Source organism: Bombina bombina, chromosome 5, assembly GCF_027579735.1.
Source record: "Bombina bombina isolate aBomBom1 chromosome 5, aBomBom1.pri, whole genome shotgun sequence".
NCBI classification, from domain to species: domain Eukaryota; kingdom Metazoa; phylum Chordata; class Amphibia; order Anura; family Bombinatoridae; genus Bombina; species Bombina bombina.
This window is the reverse complement of record NC_069503.1, coordinates 627742235-627763736: the sequence shown is the minus strand read 5'-3', so window position 1 is coordinate 627763736 and position 21502 is coordinate 627742235. Positions and strand designations below refer to the sequence as shown.

At 38.7% G+C, this 21502-nt stretch overlaps 1 protein-coding gene across 1 annotated transcript in view; it reads left to right on the top strand.

Annotated features, from left to right (window-relative positions):
- The window catches only part of LOC128661578 (dynein axonemal heavy chain 5-like), a 671317-nt gene that overhangs the window by 564668 nt on the left and 85147 nt on the right, over window positions 1–21502 (top strand). Inside the window, 5 exon segments of the mRNA XM_053715820.1 lie at window positions 5527–5798; window positions 7815–7979; window positions 9177–9444; window positions 19499–19620; window positions 21047–21394. Coding sequence (XP_053571795.1) covers window positions 5527–5798; window positions 7815–7979; window positions 9177–9444; window positions 19499–19620; window positions 21047–21394 — 1175 coding nt within the window.

The following is a 21502-nucleotide window of genomic DNA, read 5'->3' as shown; positions in this document are numbered from 1 at the left end:
ACGTCTCTGAATCGGCGAGACCTGATTCAGAGATTTCTAATTTTAAATTTAAGCTTGAGAACCTCCGTGTATTGCTTGGGGAGGTATTAGCTGCTCTGAATGACTGTGACACAATTGCAGTGCCAGAGAAATTGTGTAGGCTGGATAAATACTATGCAGTGCCGGTGAGTACTGATGTTTTTCCAATACCTAAAAGGCTTACAGAAATTATTAGTAAGGAGTGGGATAGGCCCGGTGTGTCCTTTTCCCCACTTTGTATATTTAGAAAAATGTTTCCAATAGATGCCACTACACGGGACTTATGGCAGACTGTCCCTAAGGTGGAGGGAGCAGTTTCTACTTTAGCAAAGCGTACCACTATCCCGGTTGAGGACAGTTGTGCTTTTTCAGATCCAATGGATAAAAAAATTAGAGGGTTACCTTAAGAAAATGTTTATTCAACAAGGTTTTATTTTACAGCCCCTTGCATGCATTGCGCCCGTCACTGCTGCGGCGGCATTCTGGTTTGAGGCCCTGGAAGAGGCCATCCATACAGCTCAATTGACTGAAATTGTTGACAAGCTTAGAACTCTTAAGCTAGCTAACTCATTTGTTTCTGATGCCATTGTTCATTTGACTAAACTAACGGCTAAGAATTCCGGATTCGCCATCCAGGCGTGTAGGGCGCTATGGCTCAAATCCTGGTCAGCTGATGTGACTTCAAAGTCTAAATTACTCAACATTCCTTTCAAGGGGCAGACCTTATTCGGGCCTGGTTTGAAAGAAATTATTGCTGACATTACTGGAGGTAAGGGTCATACCCTTCCTCAGGACAGGGCCAAATCAAAGGCCAAACAGTCTAATTTTCGTGCCTTTCAAAATTTCAAGGCAGGTGCAGCATCAACTTCCTCTGCTTCAAAACAAGAGGGAACTTTTGCTCAATCCAAGCAGGCCTGGAAACCTAACCAGTCCTGGAACAAGGGCAAGCAGGCCAGAAAGCCTGCTGCTGCCTCTAAGACAGCATGAAGGAGCGGCCCCCTATCCAACAAAGGATCTAGTAGGGGGCAGACTCTCTCTCTTCGCCCAGGCGTGGGCAAGAGATGTTCAGGATCCCTGGGCGTTGGAGATCATATCTCAGGGATATCTTCTGGACTTCAAAGCTTCTCCTCCACAAGGGAGATTTCACCTTTCAAGATTATCTGCAAACCAGATAAAGAAAGAGGCATTCCTAAGCTGCGTACAAGATCTCCTTGTAATGGGAGTGATCCATCCAGTTCCGCGGACGGAACAAGGACAGGGGTTTTATTCAAATCTGTTTGTGGTTCCCAAAAAAGAAGGAACCTTCAGACCAATTTTGGATTTAAAGATCCTAAACAAATTCCTCAGAGTTCCGTCATTCAAGATGGAAACTATTCGAACCATTTTACCCATAATCCAAGAGGGTCAGTACATGACCACAGTGGACTTAAAGGATGCCTACCTTCACATTCCGATTCACAAGAATCATCATCAGTTCCTGAGGTTTGCCTTTCTAGACAGGCATTACCAATTTGTAGCTCTTCCATTCGGGTTGGCTACAGCCCCAAAAATTTTTACAAAGGTTCTGGGCTCACTTCTGGCGGTCCTAAGACCACGAGGCATAGCAGTGGCTCCTTACCTGGACGATATCCTGATACAGGCGTCAAGCTTTCAAATTGCCAAATCTCATACAGAGATAGTTCTGGCATTAATGAGGTCGCATGGGTGGAAAGTGAACGAAGAAAAGAGTTCTCTATCTCCTCTCACGAGGGTTTCCTTCCTAGGGACTCTAATAGATTCTGTAGAAATGAAAATTTACCTGACGGAGTCCAGGTTATCAAAACTTCTAAATGCTTGCCGTGTTCTTCACTCCATTCCGCGCCCCACGGTGGCTCAGTGCATGGAAGTAATCGGCTTAATGGTAGCGGCGATGGACATAGTGCCATTCGCGCGCCTGCATCTCAGACCGCTGCAATTATGCATGCTCAGTCAGTGGAATGGGGATTACACAGATTTGTCCCCTCTACTAAATCTGGATCAGGAAACCAGACATTCTCTTCTCTGGTGGTTATCTCAGGCCCATCTGTCCAAGGGTATGACCTTTCGCAGACCAGATTGGACAATTGTAACAACAGATGCCAGCCTTCTACATTGGGGTGCAGTCTGGAACTTCCTGAAGGCTCAGGGTTCATGGACTCAGGAGGAGAAACTCCTCCCAATAAATATTCTGGAGTTAAGAGCAATATTCAATGCTCTTCTGGCTTGGCCTCAGCTAGCAACACTGAGGTTCATCAGATTTCAGTCGGACAACATCACGACCATCAAGGGGGAACCAGGAGTTCCCTAGCGATGTCAGAAGTCTCCAAGATAATTCGCTGGGCAGAGACTCACTCTTGCCACCTGTCAGCGATCCATATCCCAGGTGTAGAGAACTGGGAGGCGGATTTTCTAAGTCGTCAGACTTTTCATCCGGGGGAATGGGAACTCCATCCGGAGGTGTTTGCTCAATTGGTTCTCCGTTGGGGCAAACCAGAATTGGATCTCATGGCGTCTTGCCAGAACGCCAAGCTTCCTTGTTACGGATCCAGGTCCAGGGACCCAGAAGCGGCACTGATAGATGCTCTAGCAGCGCCTTGGTTCTTCAACCTGGCTTATGTGTTTCCACCGTTTCCTCTGCTCCCTCGTCTGATTGCCAAAATCAAACAGGAAAGAGCATCTGTGATATTGATAGCGCCTGCGTGGCCAAGCAGGACCTGGCATGCAGACCTTGTGGACATGTCATCCTTTCCACCATGGACTCTGCCTCTGAGACAAGACCTTCTAATACAAGGTCCTTTCAATCATCCGAATCTACTTTCTCTGAGACTGACTGCATGGAGATTGAACGCTTGATCCTATCAAAGCGTGGCTTCTCCAAGTCAGTAATTGATACCTTAATACAGGCACGAAAGCCTGTCACCAGGAAAATTTACCACAAGATATGGCGTAAATATCTTCATTGGTGTGAATCCAAGAATTACTCATGGAGTAGGGTTAGAATTCCTAGGATATTGTCCTTCCTCCAAGAGGGTTTGGACAAAGGATTATCAGCTAGTTCTTTAAAGGGACAGATTTCTGCTCTGTCTATTCTTTTATACAAGCGTCTGGCAGAAGTTCCAGACGTTCAGGCATTTTGTCAGGCTTTAGTTAGAATTAAGCCTGTGTTTAAACCTGTTGCTCCTCCATGGAGCTTAAACTTGGTTCTTAAAGATCTTCAAGGGGTTCCGTTTGAACCCCTTCATTCTATTGATATCAAACTTCTTTCATGGAAAGTTCTTTTTCTGATGGCTATTTCCTCGGCTCGAAGAGTCTCGGAGATATCTGCCTTACATTGTGATTCTCCTTATCTGATCTTTCATTCAGATAAAGTTGTTCTGCGTACAAAACCTGGGTTTTTACCTAAGGTGGTTTCTAACAAGAATATCAATCAAGAGATTGTTGTTCCATCATTATGTCCTAATCCTTCTTCAAAGAAGGAACGTCTTTTGCATAATCTAGACGTAGTCCGTGCCTTGAAGTTTTACTTACAGGCTACTAAAGATTTTCGCCAAACATCTAACCTGTTTGTTGTTTACTCTGGACAGAGGAGAGGTCAGAAGGCCTCGGCAAACTTTCTTTCTTTTTGGCTTCGGAGTATAATCCGTTTAGCCTATGAGACTGCTGGACAGCAGCCTCCTGAAAGGATTACAGCTCATTCTACTAGAGCTGTGTCTTCCACCTAAGCCTTTAAAAAAAAGGCCTCTGTTGAACAGATTTGCAAGGCTGCAACTTGGTCTTCCCTTTATACTTTTTCCAAATTTTCCAAATTTGATACTTTTGCTTCTTTGGAGGCTGTTTTTGGGAGAAAGGTTCTACAGGCAGTGGTTCCTTCCGTTTAAGTTCCTGCCTTGTCCCTCCCATCATCCGTGTACTTTAGCTTTGGTATTGGTATCCCACAAGTAATGGATGATCCGTGGACTGGATACACTTAACAAGAGAAAACATAATTTATGCTTACCTGATAAATTTATTTCTCTTGTAGTGTATCCAGTCCACAGCCCGCCCTGTCCTTTTCAGGCAGGTCTAAATTTTAATTAAACTACAGTCACCACTGCACCCTATGGTTTCTCCTTTCTCGGCTTGTTTCGGTGGAATGACTGGATATGGCAGTGAGGGGAGGAGCTATATAGCAGCTCTGCTGTGGGTGATCCTCTTGCAACTTCCTGTTGGGAAGGAGAATATCCCACAAGTAATGGATGATCCGTGGACTGGATACACTACTAGAGAAATAAATTTATCAGGTAAGCATAAATTATGTTTTCATTCAACTCTCTATATAGTTTAGGCATACTATGTTTCATTCAACTCTCTATATTATTCTGGCATATTTTTTTCTTGGTAAGTAGAAATATACTGTTAGTAATCCATACTAAATACACTGATGAGTAAACCTCTAATGACATTAGATTAGAAGTCCTACTTGCACAGGTAAACAGAAGCAAAGGTTAATTATACATTATTTAACATTTGAGACTAATTGTTTTAGCTTTAAATTGAAATATTTTAATATTAATTGGTGCCACCATGTTCAATTTTTTTGTTACATTTTAGATAGAGCAAACTCTTTTATGTGCCAGTTATAATAAGATCCAAACTTTGTTGTGTATATATTAACTGTATGAGACACTTGTGCATCTCCTAAGATGGTAAGGAGAGGAGAAAGCATATGTTTTTCATGCTTATTTATATGTATACAATACATTTTGAATGTGAACAGAATTGAGGGACTATTGTCATATTTCGCCCAAACACACATTTTAACATGTTGGTGTCATCTTATGAAGCTTGGATAAATTATTTCCTGAGAACCTGAAGTGCATGGTTGTCATCTCAGGACCACAAATGCATACGCAATAAGTACCAATGCAAGCAAGCAATAGGTGAGGCTGCTTTTATTTATATGAGCAGATTGGATTCTGGATTCCTCTCCTCCATGTTTTTTTTTCAAATTCTTTTATTAAATCAGTTCACAAGACAGACATGCGATAGGGAATTACATACATTTCATGTCCATAAAACAAATGACATATTATGATATGTTAATACAAAAATAATAGGTAAATATATACACCACAAAGATATTAATGGATAGCACATATCTTCTAAAAATTTGCATAGATTACCCTAATTTCCAAAACCAATAATGGGCAATACCTATATATATTATCCCTAAATCTTTTGGTACAATCATGCCTGTGAACCAAGCAAATTGTATCCTTTTATACCCCCCCCAAAAAAAAAAAACATCCAACATAACCATAAATAATAATTAAATAAATAAATCGCTCCTCTCCTCCATGTTAGAGAATTTGACCATCTAATTTAAGATGTACCATAATGTTCACAATTTAAAAAAAGGATTTTAATAGTTTACAATATAAATAAAAAGCCATAATAATCATAATAATTATTGTAAGATGGTCTGTAAAAAAACTATGCATTGTTTTTCAGGGGGTGCTACTCTAGATCTCAATTCAGTTGAGCCAAAGCCAAAGAAATGGATACTTGACATGACTTGGCTCAATCTTGTCCAACTATCAAGTCTTTACCCCTTTCAGCAGCTTCTGGGGCAAGTGGCAAGGAATGAAAAAAATTGGAAGTTATGGTTTGATGAAGAAGCCCCAGAAGAAGCTCCTTTACCAGATGGATATGATAGTCATCTAGATACTTTCAGAAAACTTCTTCTCATTCGTAGTTGGTGCCCAGATCGTACCATTGCACAGGTAAAATATTTTTTATCAAAGCGATTTGGTAATCCTGTTTGTCACTATATCTATTATGTATTGTTGCTCATTTGCATATATATTTGCACAGCCTAAGATGTATGTATAGACATCCACATACTTATTTGTATTAAAAAGAAAAAGATAAAATAGCTACCTGTGGGCATGTTGTTTTTGGTTACACCTTGTGTTTTCTTTAAAATGTGTAATGTCATAATTAGTTTAACTAAATTTAGTTGTATGGATTCTTAAAATAAAAGTAATGAAAAAATACCTTTCTTATTTACCTATTTTTAGATATTTAATGACACAATCAAACGTAGACCACACTTAAAATATACAGCTTTAAAAATATCTAAAAGCAACTGATCCATTAGACCTCTTTCTTTGCCTCATTATCATAAATGTATTTTTAAAACTGCTAGCCTCTATTTAAAATGTACATTGTTCTGAGGCTTATTTGGTATATGTAGATGTTCAGCTTCTTATTGTACCTAGTATTAAAATATTAGCACAAAGAATGCTGGAAGATTAGTTCTCAAAGTTCTTTGTTGTAATAATGTATGAATGGCACATTGTCTAAAATAATCCTAATATATTCTGAATGTCGCTGAGAATTGTATTCTGAATATTGGCCATGATTTCACAATACATTGTGATTGCTCAGAATGCAAAATTAACTATGTTTTTTGTATAATAGACAGAATGAATGGCTATTTTAGTAAATCTGGACTGTACCTGAACTTGTAACTAAAATTACCCATACAGGGCTAAATTACAAGTGGAGCGCTAATTTATTGCACGACTATAAACGGGCAAATTCACCCATTACAAGTGGGTGGATCAGACCTCTGGTTAAATTTCCAAAGTGCCCCAATTGGTGCCAAAATAAAGTATATTTTAGTTTTTTATTTTAAAAAAAATGTAGCATTTTTTTAATTTAAAAAAAAAAAAAAACTACACAAAGCAGTTTTTAGGGGTTAAAGTTGTCAGGTGTGGGGTGTTAGAAAAAACACGGCACTAGATTACATTGCGGTCTATGGGGAGCTGCGTGTTCCCTGTAAATATATATGTATATGCTTATATAAATATATATTTATTTGTTAATATGTGTATATACACATATAAACACATAAATATATATTTAAATATATATATACATTTATATGTAACATTAGCTGCCCATCACTGTGCGACTTACCTCCTTCGCTTCGCTATGTTCTCATGCAGTGTCTCACCGCATGATTAAGAGGCTCCCATTGGAATCTATGGAAGTTCATTCTCATGAGCACAAAGCTTCCATGCAATGCGAAAGCAAGGTCGCGTTCGCATTGTGGTTAACTTGTAATACCTGCGCACACAGCAGTATTTAGAGCTATATATATAGAGAGAGCAACCAAAGAATCATGTACATTTCTGAGGTTTTAAAATTAAAGTTAAAGGAAATGCTTATGTACAGTTGATACAACTGTTGGGCAATGGCTGATAGGGACAACTCCCATAGAAAAAGTTGATTTATTTAACAAACATCCATTTTTCATGATACAATGTTACTGTAATACAGTTTTATGGGCTGATAAATGAAAGCGCAGATGGACATAATACGATGTAGCGTATCATGTCCGCTGCACATCGATAAATGCCGACAGCATACGCTGCATTTATCATTGCACAAGCAGTTCTGGTGAACTGTTTGTGCAATGCCCCCTGCAGATTCGCGGCCAGTGGGCCCCTTGCAGGGGGTGTAAATCAACACGATTATATGCGACCTGGTGAATTGCTGTCCGCCGCCTCAGAGGCAGACGAGTTAAGGAGCAGCGGTCTTAAGACCGATGCTTCTTAACTCCTGTTTCCAGCAAGCCTGAAGGCTTGCGCGGAAACAGCTGCATCAATCTCCATTCGGAGCTTGATGAATCGTCCCCTTATTCTCTTTTAGATGGAATAAAAAACATTTTTGAGCGCAATGTTCATTTAAACTAATAAATGTTATTTTTAAGTAAAATGTCTCTTCCCTAGGCACGGCACTACATAGCAGAATCTCTTGGTGTAAGATATGCTGAAGGATATATTCTTGACATGGAGACCATGTGGGCAGAAAGTGACTGCAGAATACCATTAGTTTGTTTTTTGTCAATGGGTTCAGATCCCACAGAGAACATTGAACGTCTGGCCAAATCGAAGGTACTGTTAAAAATGTAACATAGGTTATTACAGTGACATACTAATCTAATAAATAACATTGCTATAATTCAATAAAGCATTTTATTATTAATGCAAAGGGGTAAACACATAGTTAAACTCCAGCTCAAGATCAGTTGAAATCATTTTATTATTATTATACACATTTTTCTTGATAACTATGTTTTTAATCCCTGCAAATGGGTTAAACACATACTTAAACTTGTGCACCGCTGAGCAGTTTTGTAGTAAAAGGTAGGGACCAAATGGTTCTGGAAAGTGTATCTGTGGAGCCGTTTTCAGGCCCTGGGGTTTTAGACAATACTTTTGAAGTTAAAAAAAAATGTTCCAACATATTGAAATAGGTTTGGAAATGTGTGTATGCTGATTCTGACAAGCATTATATAGAAGTTCCTACCTTTAGCTGCAGTAGCATTCAGTTCTGGTATGTGACAAGTATTGCAACCTGGAGCACACTTGTGCAGTACATACTGGCTCTGATTGGTTGTATCAACCTGCACATCATGATTTTTTTTTATTACTTGCTTAGTTAAATGTAATGGAAGTTCAATGGAAAAAAAAAGGTTTAATTTATCAGTTCCATGTCTCTTTAAAGATATCCCATTGGAAAATGGTGCCAGAATCCCTTTACATTCAAACACTTTCAAAAAACCTTTCTCAATATTTTGCAAAAATCTTAAAAATCCATATTTGCTTCCATGGTTCCTTAAAGGGATACTGAACCCTAATTTTATCTTTCGTGATTCAGATAGAGCATGCAATTTTAAACAACTTTCTAATTTACTCCTATTATCTGTTTTTCTTTGTTCCCTTGGTATCTTTATTTGAAAAAGCAGGAATGAAAGCTTACAAGCCAGACCATTTTTGGTTCAGCACACTGGATAGCGCTTGCTGATTGGTGGGTACATTTAGCCACCAATCAGCAAGCTGTACCCAGGTGCTGAACCAAAGATAGGCCGGCTTGTAAGCTTACATTCCTACTTTTTCAAATAAAGATACCAAGAGAACGAAGACAAATTGATAACAGAAGTACATTAGAAAGTTGCTTAAAATAGCATGCTGTCTCTGAATTATTGAAAGAAAAAAATTGGGTTCAGTATCCCTTTAAGAAGAATAAATTAAAAAATAAGTAATTTCTAAAAATATTTAATATGATATTTTATTATGCTTGTTTTGCAGAATGTCCCCTGTCGCGCTATTTCAATGGGGCAGGGTCAAGAGGTACATGCAAGGCGTTTACTGAATCAGTCTATGCAAGATGGTGGATGGCTACTACTCCAAAATTGTCACTTGGGCCTGGACTTCATGGATGAACTTCTGGATACAATTATTGTGACAGAAAGTGTGCATGATGGATTCCGGACTTGGGTCACCACAGAGGTCCATCCCAAATTTCCAATTAATCTACTACAGTCTTCTATTAAATTTACCAATGAGCCACCTCAAGGTAAATTATTTGTCATCATTACCCATGTGAAATGCTCTAGCTTTATTATACCTTCAGGAATTATGATGTCTGACAGCAGATATCTTATATGTTTCCTGTTTTTAAAATGTTTCTCTCACAGTTTGTATTTTAATTAGCCAAACATCTTCTTGGGTAGGTTTATCTCTATTATGGACCAATACTGACAAATAAAAATTAGTTCCTGTACTGATCAAGCAATCACTGTGTAGAATGTAGTAGGCTTAGGCTTTTGAAGTCTGGAGTAAGCAATGTATTGTTTAGTGGGAATTAAAAAAATTGTTCTTTTGAACATATTGAGCCATATACTAATTTTACTACGAGCCTTGTCGCAATTTTTATGAATTAGACAAATTTCATTCACTATTTCACATACTTCAGACAGTAGGGGCCGATTTATGAAAGTGCGAGCGGACATGATACGATGTAGCCTATTATGTCCGCCGCACATCGATAAATGTCAACAGCATACGCTGTTGGCATTTATCATTGCACAAGCAGTTCTTGTGAACTGCTTGTGCAATGCCGCCTGCAGATTTGCAGCCAATTGGCCGTGTCAATTAGCCAGATCGTATAGGATCGGATGGATTGATGTCCGCAGCCTTAGAGCAGGCAGTCTTTAGACCGCTGCTTCATAACTCCTGTTTCCGGCATCAATTCGGAGCTTGAAAATTCAGCCCCAGTAACCTGAATCAATTAATAAAATGAATGTAGAGTTATATGTAGATTTACTATTTTTTGTCAGTAACTCTATTAGAGCTGACAAGTTTTATTAATTGAATACCTTAAGTTATAATTTCATGAGCGATATCTACAATATCTTAAGAACTATTTATAAATGGTATTTTTGCAATAATTTTTACACCAACATATGCATGTTCTATATTAATTCCTTCACTGCTGAGCCATTTCTCAACCATCTGTGATAACTGCTTTATAGAAAATGCAATACAGCTTTTTAAATGCAAAAGTAAAAACCTCTACATTACCCACTCAAATCTGATAGTTTTTTCAACAGATGAATCAGTTTAAGAATTTACCATTAATTTTCAGTAACCCCCTAAAGTTAGTTAAATACACTCATAATGTAAAAAACCCCAAAAACAATAAAAATATAAAGTACATTTCAATATATATATATATATATATATATATATATATATATATATATATATATATATATATATATATATATGTTAAATAACAGAGTTGTCCTTTTCTAAGCTGTACTTTATGGTTCTCCAATAACTATCAATCCAGCTGCATATAGGATTTTATAATTATAGTGTCCAATAATAAATAGCAATTGTCAATAAATTTCCATTTTTGTTTTATAATTGTTCACCATCTTGTAGTTGAATTGATAAAAAAATAAACACACCTTTTTAGGACCAGGTTACGAGTGGAGGGCAAATTAACGCTCCTGCTTGAGCGTTAATTGTGCTTTAAGAAAGATTTCTCCTGTTAAGTGTGGTCAGTCCACGGGTCATCATTACTTGTGGGATATTTGCTCCTCCCCAACAGGAAGTGCAAGAGGATCACCCAGCAGAGCTGCTATATATCTCCTCCCCTCTACGTCACACCCAGTCATTCTCTTGCACCCAACTAATAGATAGGATGTGTGAGAGGACTGTGGTGATTATACTTAGTTTTTATAACTTCAATCAAAAGTTTGTTATTTTAAAACAGCACCGGAGTGTGTTGTTCATTCTCAGGGAGAATTTGAAGAAGAATCTACCTGAGTTTTTGGATGATTTTAGCCGGAGTAGTTAAGATCATTGTGCTGTTCTCGGCCATCTGAGGAGTGAGGTAAACTTCAGATCAGGGGACAGCGGGCAGGTTCACCTGCAAAGAGGTATGTAGCAGCATATTATTTTCTGAGGAATGGAATTGACTAAGAAAATACTGCCAATACCTATATAATGTAAGTTCAGCCTTAAATGCAGTAGTAGCAACTGGTATCAGGCTGTCATGTATGTATATTTACACTTCAGTATTCTGGGGAATGGCACTTCTCTGGGATAATACTGTATGCATAAAACTTTAGCCTATCTTGCAGTGAGAACGACTAGCAACAGGCTTTCTATGACAATTCATTTATTTGATGTTAAACGTTTTGCTGGCATGTTAAATTGTTTAATTTTCTGAGGTACTGGGTGAAAAATTGTTTTGGGCACTATTTTTATCCACTTGGCGGGCATTTTATTTAATTTAAGACAGTTTACTGATCTCCCTCACTGTTGTGTGTGAGGGGGAGGGGCTTAATTTGGCGCTTTTACTACGCATCAGAAATTCAGTCACAAGTCTGTTTTTTCTTCCCTGCATGATCCGGTTCGTCTCTACAGAGCTCAAGGGTCTTCAAAAGTTATTTTGAGGGAGGTAATCACTCACAGCAGACCTGTGAGATTGTGCTTTGACTGTGATAAAAAACGTTATATTCTGTACATTTTTTCTGCTATTAAAGGGTTAGTTATCCATTACTAATGGGGGCAATCCTTTGCTAAAATTGTATTTTTACCGGAAAGAATTTGATTTTATAGTTTATCCGGTTTATTGTTACTCAACTGTCATAACTTTTCTGTGCTTCTTAAAGGCACAGTACGTTTTTTTCATATTATTTGTAAATTGAATTGAAAAGTATTTCCAAGTTTGCTGGTTTAATTGCTAGTGTGTTAAACATGTCTGACTCAGAGGAATATCTCTGTGCTATATGTGCTAAAGCCAAAGTGGAGCCCAATAGAAATTTATGTACTAATTGCATTGATGCTACTTTAAATAAAAGTCAATCTGTACAAATTGAACATCATTCACCAGACAACGAGAGGAAAGTTATGCCGACTAACTCCCCTCACGTGTCAGTACCTGCATCTCCCGCTCGGGAGGTGCGTGATATTGTAACGCCGGGTACTTCAGGGCGGCCATTACAAATCACATTGCAGGACATGGCTAATGTTATGACTGAAGTTTTGTCTAAATTACCAGAACTTAGAGGGAAGCGTGACCACTCTGGGGTGAGAACAGAGTGCGCTGATAATAATAGGGCCATGTCAGATACTGCGTCACAGTATGCGGAACATGAGGACGGAGAGCTTCAATCTGCAGGTGACGGTTCTGATCCCAATAGAGTGGATTCAGACATTTCTAATTTTAAGTTTAAGCTTGAAAACCTCCGCGTACTGCTAGGGGAGGTATTAGCGGCTCTGAATGATTGTAACACCGTTGCAATCCCAGAGAAATTATGTAGGCTGGATAGATACTATGCGGTACCGGTGAGTACTGACGTATTTCCTATACCTAAGAGGCTTACAGAGATAATTACTAAGGAGTGGGATAGGCCTGGTGTTCCCTTTTCCCCCCCTCCTGTATTTAGAAAAATGTTTCCAATAGACGCCACCACACGGGACTTATGGCAGACGATCCCTAAGGTGGAGGGAACGGTTTCTACTCTGGCTAAGCGTACCACTATCCCGGTGGAGGATAGCTGTGCCTTTTCAGATCCAATGGATAAAAAATTAGAGGGTTACCTTAAGAAAATGTTTGTTCAACAAGGTTTTATATTGCAACCCCTTGCATGTATTGCGTCTGTCACGGCCGCGGCCGCTTTTTGGTCCGAGTCCCTGGAAGAGACTCTTGACTCAATAACTATAGAGGAGATTTCAAACAGGCTTAAAACACTTAAGCTAGCTAATTCATTTGTTTCAGATGCCGTAGTACATTTAGCTAAACTTACGGCTAAGAATTCCGGATTCGCCATTCAGGCACGCAGAGCACTGTGGCTAAAATCCTGGTCAGCTGACGTTACTTCTAAATCTAAGTTACTTAACATACCTTTCAAAGGGCAGACCCTATTCGGGCCCGGTTTGAAAGAAATTATCGCTGACATTACAGGAGGTAAAGGCCATGCCCTGCCTCAAGACAGAGCCAAACCTAGGGCTAGACAGTCTAATTTTCGTTCCTTTCGTAATTTCAAGGCAGGAGCAGCATCAACTTCCTCTGCACCAAAACAGGAAGGAGCTGTTGCTCGCTACAGACAAGGCTGGAGACCTAACCAGTCCTGGAACAAGGGCAAGCAGGCCAGAAAACCTGCTGCTGCCCCTAAGACAGCATGAATTGAGGGCCCCCGATCCGGGAACGGATCTAGTGGGGGGCAGACTTTCTCTCTTCGCCCAGGCTTGGGCAAGAGATGTCCAGGATCCCTGGGCGTTAGAGATCATATCTCAGGGATATCTTCTGGACTTCAAATCCTCTCCCCCAAAAGGGAGATTCCATCTGTCAAGGTTGTCAACAAACCAAATAAAGAAAGAGGCGTTTCTACGCTGTGTACAAGATCTTTTACTAATGGGAGTGATCCATCCGGTTCCGCGGTCGGAACACGGACAGGGGTTTTACTCAAATCTGTTTGTGGTTCCCAAGAAAGAAGGAACCTTCAGACCAATCTTGGATTTAAAGATCCTAAACAAGTTCCTAAGAGTTCCATCGTTCAAAATGGAAACTATTCGGACAATTCTACCCATGATCCAAAAGGGTCAGTACATGACCACAGTGGATTTAAAGGATGCTTACCTTCACATACCGATTCACAGAGATCATTACCGGTATCTAAGGTTTGCCTTCCTAGACAGGCATTACCAGTTTGTAGCTCTTCCATTCGGATTGGCTACGGCTCCAAGAATCTTCACAAAGGTTCTGGGTGCTCTTCTGGCGGTGCTAAGACCGCGAGGAAGTTCGGTAGCTCCGTACCTAGACGACATTCTGATACAAGCTTCAAGCTTTCAAACTGCCAAGTCTCATACAGAGTTAGTACTGGCATTTCTAAGGTCGCATGGGTGGAAGGTGAACGAAAAGAAGAGTTCTCTCTTTCCACTCACAAGAGTTCCCTTCTTGAGGACTCTTATAGATTCTGTAGAAATGAAGATCTACCTGACAGAAGACAGGTTAACAAAGCTTCAAAATGCTTGCCGTGTCCTTCATTCCATTCAACACCCGTCAGTGGCTCAATGCATGGAGGTGATCGGCTTAATGGTAGCGGCAATGGACATAGTGCCCTTTGCACGTCTACATCTCAGACCGCTGCAATTGTGCATGCTAAGTCAGTGGAATGGGGATTACTCAGATTTGTCCCCTACTCTGAATCTGGATCAAGAGACCAGAAATTCTCTTCTATGGTGGCTTTCTCGGCCACATCTGTCCAGGGGGATGCCATTCAGAAGGCCAGATTGGACAATTGTAACAACAGACGCCAGCCTGCTAGGTTGGGGCGCTGTCTGGAATTCTCTGAAGGCTCAGGGATCATGGACTCAGGAAGAGAGTCTCCTGCCAATAAACATTCTGGAATTGAGAGCAGTTCTCAATGCCCTTCTGGCTTGGCCCCAGTTAACAACTCGGGGGTTCATCAGGTTTCAGTCGGACAACATCACGACTGTAGCTTACATCAACCATCAAGGAGGGACAAGAAGCTCCCTAGCGATGATGGAAGTATCAAAGATAATTCACTGGGCAGAGTCTCACTCTTGCCACATATCAGCAATCCACATCCCGGGAGTGGAGAACTGGGAGGCGGATTTCCTAAGTCGTCAGACTTTTCATCCGGGGGAGTGGGAACTTCATCAGGAGGTCTTTGCCCAAATACTTCGACGTTGGGGCAAACCAGAAATAGATCTCATGGCGTCTCGACAGAACGCCAAGTCTCGACAGAACGCCAAGCTTCCTTGTTACGGGTCCAGATCCAGGGATCCGGGAGCGGTCCTGGTAGATGCTTTGACAGCACCTTGGACCTTCGGGAGGGCTTATGTGTTTCCACCCTTCCCGATGCTTCCTCGATTGATTGCCAGGATCAAACAGGAGAGAGCATCGGTGATTCTAATAGCGCCTGCGTGGCCACGCAGGACCTGGTATGCAGATCTAGTGGACATGTCATCCTGTCCACCTTGGTCTCTGCCTCTGAGACAGGACCTTCTGATTCAGGGTCCCTTCAAACATCAAAATCTAATTTCTCTGAAGCTGACTGCCTGGAAATTGAACGCTTGATTTTATCAAAACGTGGATTTTCTGAGTCAGTAATTGATACCTTAATACAGGCCAGGAAGCCTGTTACCAGAAAGATTTACCATAAAACATGGCGTAAATACCTATATTGGTGCGAATCCAAAGGTTACTCTTGGAGTAAGGTTAGGATTCCTAGGATATTGTCTTTTCTACAAGAAGGTTTAGAAAAGGGTTTATCCGCTAGTTCCTTAAAGGGACAGATCTCAGCTCTGTCCATTCTGTTACACAAACGTCTGTCAGAGGTTCCAGACGTTCAGGCTTTTTGTCAGGCTTTGGCCAGGATTAAGCCTGTGTTTAAAACTGTTGCTCCGCCATGGAGTTTAAACCTAGTTCTTAACGTTTTACAGGGTGTTCCGTTTGAACCCCTTCATTCCATTGATATAAAATTGTTATCTTGGAAAGTTCTGTTTTTAATGGCTATTTCCTCGGCTCGAAGAGTCTCTGAGTTATCAGCCTTACATTGTGATTCTCCTTATCTGATTTTTCATTCAGACAAGGTAGTTCTGCGTACTAAACCTGGGTTCTTACCTAAGGTGGTCACTAACAGGAATATCAATCAAGAGATTGTTGTTCCATCCTTGTGTCCAAATCCTTCTTCAAAGAAGGAACGACTTCTACACAATCTGGATGTAGTTCGTGCCCTGAAATTTTATTTACAGGCAACTAAAGATTTTCGACAAACGTCTTCCCTGTTTGTCGTTTATTCTGGTCATAGGAGAGGTCAAAAAGCTTCTGCTACCTCTCTCTCTTTTTGGCTTCGTAGCATAATACGTTTAGCTTATGAGACTGCTGGACAGCAGCCTCCTGAAAAAATTACAGCTCATTCCACTAGAGCTGTGGCTTCCACTTGGGCCTTTAAGAATGAGGCCTCTGTTGAACAGATTTGCAAGGCTGCAACTTGGTCTTCGCTTCATACTTTTTCCAAATTTTACAAATTTGACACTTTTGCTTCTTCGGAGGCTGTTTTTGGGAGAAAGGTTCTTCAGGCAGTGGTTCCTTCCGTATAAAGATCCTGCCTGTCCCTCCCGTCATCCGTGTACTTTAGCTTTGGTATTGGTATCCCACAAGTAATGATGACCCGTGGACTGACCACACTTAACAGGAGACAACATAATTTATGCTTACCTGATAAATTCCTTTCTCCTGTAGTGTGGTCAGTCCACGGCCCGCCCTGTTTTTTATGGCAGGTCTAAATTTTTAAATTATACTCCAGTCACCACTGCACCCTTTAGCTTCTCCTTTCTCGTTGGTTCTCGGTCGAATGACTGGGTGTGACGTAGAGGGGAGGAGCTATATAGCAGCTCTGCTGGGTGATCCTCTTGCACTTCTTGTTGGTGAGGAGCAAATATCCCACAAGTAATGATGACCCGTGGACTGACCACACTACAGGAGAAAGGAATTTATCAGGTAAGCATAAATTATGTTTTTTGGGCTTGTCGGGTTGTGTTGAGTAGAAAGTAAACTTTTTTTTGCTTTTGCGGTAACCCGACAAACGCAAAAATCTGAAGTTAGAATATTGTGTGCGTGTTCACATATTCCCCCAAGTCAATTGAGAAAAAAGTGTAAAAATAACACCCCAATCTCGTGCAAACACGACCACTTATTCTCATTTGCGCTAACTCGACATGAAAATATGAATATTTCATATTCCAATGTTCTTTACATAGAATAATATGTTATATACAGTGTATATATCCTATATTATAAAAGACAAGAGTTTGTCTGAAGCCGTCATGCGCAGTTCAGACAAACTCTTGCAGCTGATCGCACGCGCACCCACCCGACAGCAGCGCGAGGACCGGGCAGCACATCTGATCGCGCGCGCAGGGGAGAACCGGGCAGCACAGCTGATCGCGCGCGGAGAGAGAGAGAGAGAGAGAGAGAGAGAGAGAGAGAGATATCACACAACACGGCCCGTGTCAACGGGCTTTAGGACTAGTATATATATATATATACATACATACACACACATGATTATATATAGATATAGATATATACAGATATATAGAAATATCGGTTTGAAAATACATAGAAAATATTCTGCTATGTGCAGAACATTGGAATGAAAAATATTTACAGTAAATACACAGTATAACACTATTCAAAATTAATATTGCATAAATATGTTTTTATCTACGTAAAGGCAAAAGGCTCTAATGCACATATATATATATATGTGTGTGTATTTATGTGTTTATATGTGTATATATACAGTATATATGTCTGTAAATACATATATACACATATAAATATATATCTACACATATAGACACACACATATATATACTTGATTCTAGAATAAATTGCGATTGCGCTCACGCGATAGTGTTTACTTTCAACTTGTAATAGGAACGGTAAGCCTGATGAGTGCAAACCTTCGCAATATACCCCTTATCAACCATAAAACCACAGTACATACTGATTCCAAATAGGGGTGACTTCACTAATTTTGACAAGGCATACATGATTAAACTCACATGACTCGCAGGTGATAGCATACCTTCCTGTAATCATTATTTTTATCTTTACGTGTAATGCAGAGTTTGCAGCATTATACCAGGTGCAAAATAAATATAGACAAGGACAGAAGCATTGCAGAGCCCTACTGCCTAGATAGCTGCTTCAACATATAGTGAGATGTCTTCATTAAAATACTCTAGGAATGTTTATAACATTAAAATAGTTATGGTTTCCATTAGCACTACCCAATTAGCGTAAATATATCTGTTGTAGAAAATTCTATTAAAAAATATATTTCTATTTAAAGATACATGTCTTCCCATATTAGTAGACACAATGTAGTATCATTTATATGCCCAACACGATCCTATCAATTTAATAAATGGAACCCTTCTCTTTTATAGTAGTTTAGTATTAAAAGTCAGTTTTCATTGCTGTTTACCTGATATATGCTGCACATTTGCCTTGTCAAAATTGCATTTTTTGAGTCATGCTGTTAAAATTACCATAATATTGATTTTTGTTTTTTCAAACTGAAAGGACCGTTTGTTCAATTTAAGTGGGAAAAATATGGTTTTTATTCCATTTTCTCTTTATAACTGAAGTTTTATCTGTCTTTAATACACTTTACGAGGCCAAAGGGTTACTTTAGAGCTTTAAAAATGATTTCAGAAAAGCTTCAGCAGGAAACACAAGCCTGAACCTTAGGGGGCTGTGACAACATTCGCTGTGCATCAGAAATATCTGCCTTACAATGGAATCTTAAGGCAACATTTTTATTGAACAAGGACGAGGAAAGGACAATATCTGACATATGATAGTTTGCACTAAGCCAATTCATTATTATACATAGCCATATTATTATTTAGTTCCCTTGCAGTGTTGTTAATTCAGCCAATTAAAAAATAGCTATAAAATTTAGATTTTGGGTTTGAAAAATGGGCAGTCTAGTCAAGTGCTGTCTGTTTTTGTGCTCTACTGGTTGATCCGCTACACAATGAAAAATTAGTAAGCCTATAAAACTCTCTACAGAGAATGAGCAACTGGTGTTATTCGTAAATGAGGCTCTGGTAAAAACATGGATTTTGTGATCACAAAGTAATGAGTAGAACAACAAAGCAATTAATCAAATAGAAATAAACATTATAGCCAAATGAGATTAATGCACAACAAAGTTCATTCAGACTTCAGTACGACAATCTTACCTATTTAACTAATTAGTTAAACAATATATATATATATAACTCACCAGTCTTACAGAAAATGATAAATAAAACGTATGTTTAGTATTCATATAAGTCATATTTTGTTGACTGCAACATTGATCTTGATATTTTTTGTTTCTTTTTGTAAGAAAAGAGATATAAAAATGTAACGTAGGTTGCGCTATTATTCATAATGTTTTTTTTATGTTTTTTAGAAAATGTTAGATTATCTGTCTAAGTAACTGACTGCTATTTACAAAAAAAATGTACAATAATATTGTAATATAAACAGAATTATCTTTTTTTTTCCTCTATTGAATCTGTAGGCGTGAAGGCTGGATTGAAAAGAACATATTCTGGTATTTCACAAGAGCTTCTAGATGTCAGCAACATGCCACAGTGGAAGCCATTACTCTATGCTGTTGCATTTCTCCATACGACAGTGCAGGTGACATGTTTGTTTAGATACAGACCACATTCTGAAAGATTCATGCGCTTGCATACTTATGAGTGTATTTTTTGCCATGTCTACAATCTGGCCAGGTTATAATACATAAATACAAATGCTAAACTGGATCAGCATTTAAAAGTGTGACAAGTTAACAAGTACAAAAATAAAGAATTCACAAAGATCATGTTAAAATTCTATCCAAAATAGTGTTAAAGCAATATATAAAAAGGTGAATAAAAAGCACAGTGCATTCCACAAAAAGCATATAATTAATGCAGTCACTGTTTAAAAAGCAGCATTATTTTTTCTGTTTAAGTGTCCTCCAGGTTGATCAATATATAACAGACCACTTTGCTGAATATATCTCCTTGGAGAAAACTAATAGTGAAAGTGCATACAATAATGTTAGACTGTAAAGGAAAAAAAATATCTCCCAGTAAGTGCAATAATAATAAAAATAATGAATAGAGAAAATACATACAATAGCGTTATATTGCAAAAATAATGATTCCCCTAGTAACTGCAACAATAACGTAATTACTTGCAATTACTGTTTAAGAAAGTTCTCTAGTTCATATATTTTCTGTGAAGTAGTTTAAGATATTTTTTATGCATTTGCAAATAAGAATTATTTCTGTATTGAAGAGTACATACTATGCAATGTATTACCTGCGTACAGTGTAAACTAACTCTATCTACAGTACAGTATCAACTACATAGTGTATAGACCCCATGGTAAATAACAAGAAGTGGGGCTCTCATCTGTCTGCTTCCTGTATGCACATTATTAATTTATACGTTTTTTATGATTATGAAGATAATATTAAAACAGTGATGCTATTTGTGTATTCTTGAGGTGTTTCTATAAACCACCTTTTTTTCGTGATATGTTCTTTGTCCACAAGACATCATTGCATATTCTTGGATTTATAATAACAAAAAATCTCGTAATTTTTAATATAAATGTTATTAGTGTTTCTTATAAAGCCATTAAATATAATATTTTTCTTTTTGAGATCAGAATTACTGAAGTTGCCTATAACCACTCTACATTTATGCATTCAAAACATTCCCATGTCAGAAACATAGAACGTAATACTTTGTAATATCTGTTAATACAATAATGCTTTAACCAGTGCAAGATGCAAAGCTATGTAGCAAATCTTAAAGGGACGTGGAAATTAAACTTTCAGGTTTCAGATAGAACATGTAATTAAAAAAACCTTCCAATTTGACTTTTCTCTCTTGGGGTATTTTTTTTTAAATTAGCTCCATTTTTTGAGACCATATAGATTTTATTACTTGTAAGCTCTATATGAAGTTTATTTTTGACCTCCATGTCTCTTCCATTGTTTGCATTATTTAGACTTTAGGGATACGTTAACTTAGTATTGAAATTCTGGCTCACTTCTACTTTTTTTAGGAGAGACGGAAGTTTGGTCCATTAGGCTGGAACATACCTTATGAATTTAACCAAGCAGACTTTGCTGCCAGTATACAATTTGTCCAGAATCATTTAGATGAAGTGGACATCAAGCGGGGGGTGAACTGGAGTTGCTTGCGTTACATGCTGGGAGAAGTGCAATATGGAGGTCGTGTAACTGATGATATGGACAAGACATTGCTCAACACTTTTGCTAGAGTGTGGTTTGGCGAGAATATGTTTTCTGACAAATTTTGCTTCTATAAAGGATATAGTATACCTAAAAGCAAAAACATTGATGAATATCTGCAGTATATAGAGCAACTTCCACTGGTGGACACTCCTGAGGTAAATAAAATAAATTAATTATAAATGATTATATATGTTGCATAAATCAAAGTCAACATGTTTATCTGTCTGTCTATCCGTCTCTGTCTATCCATCTGTCTATCTATC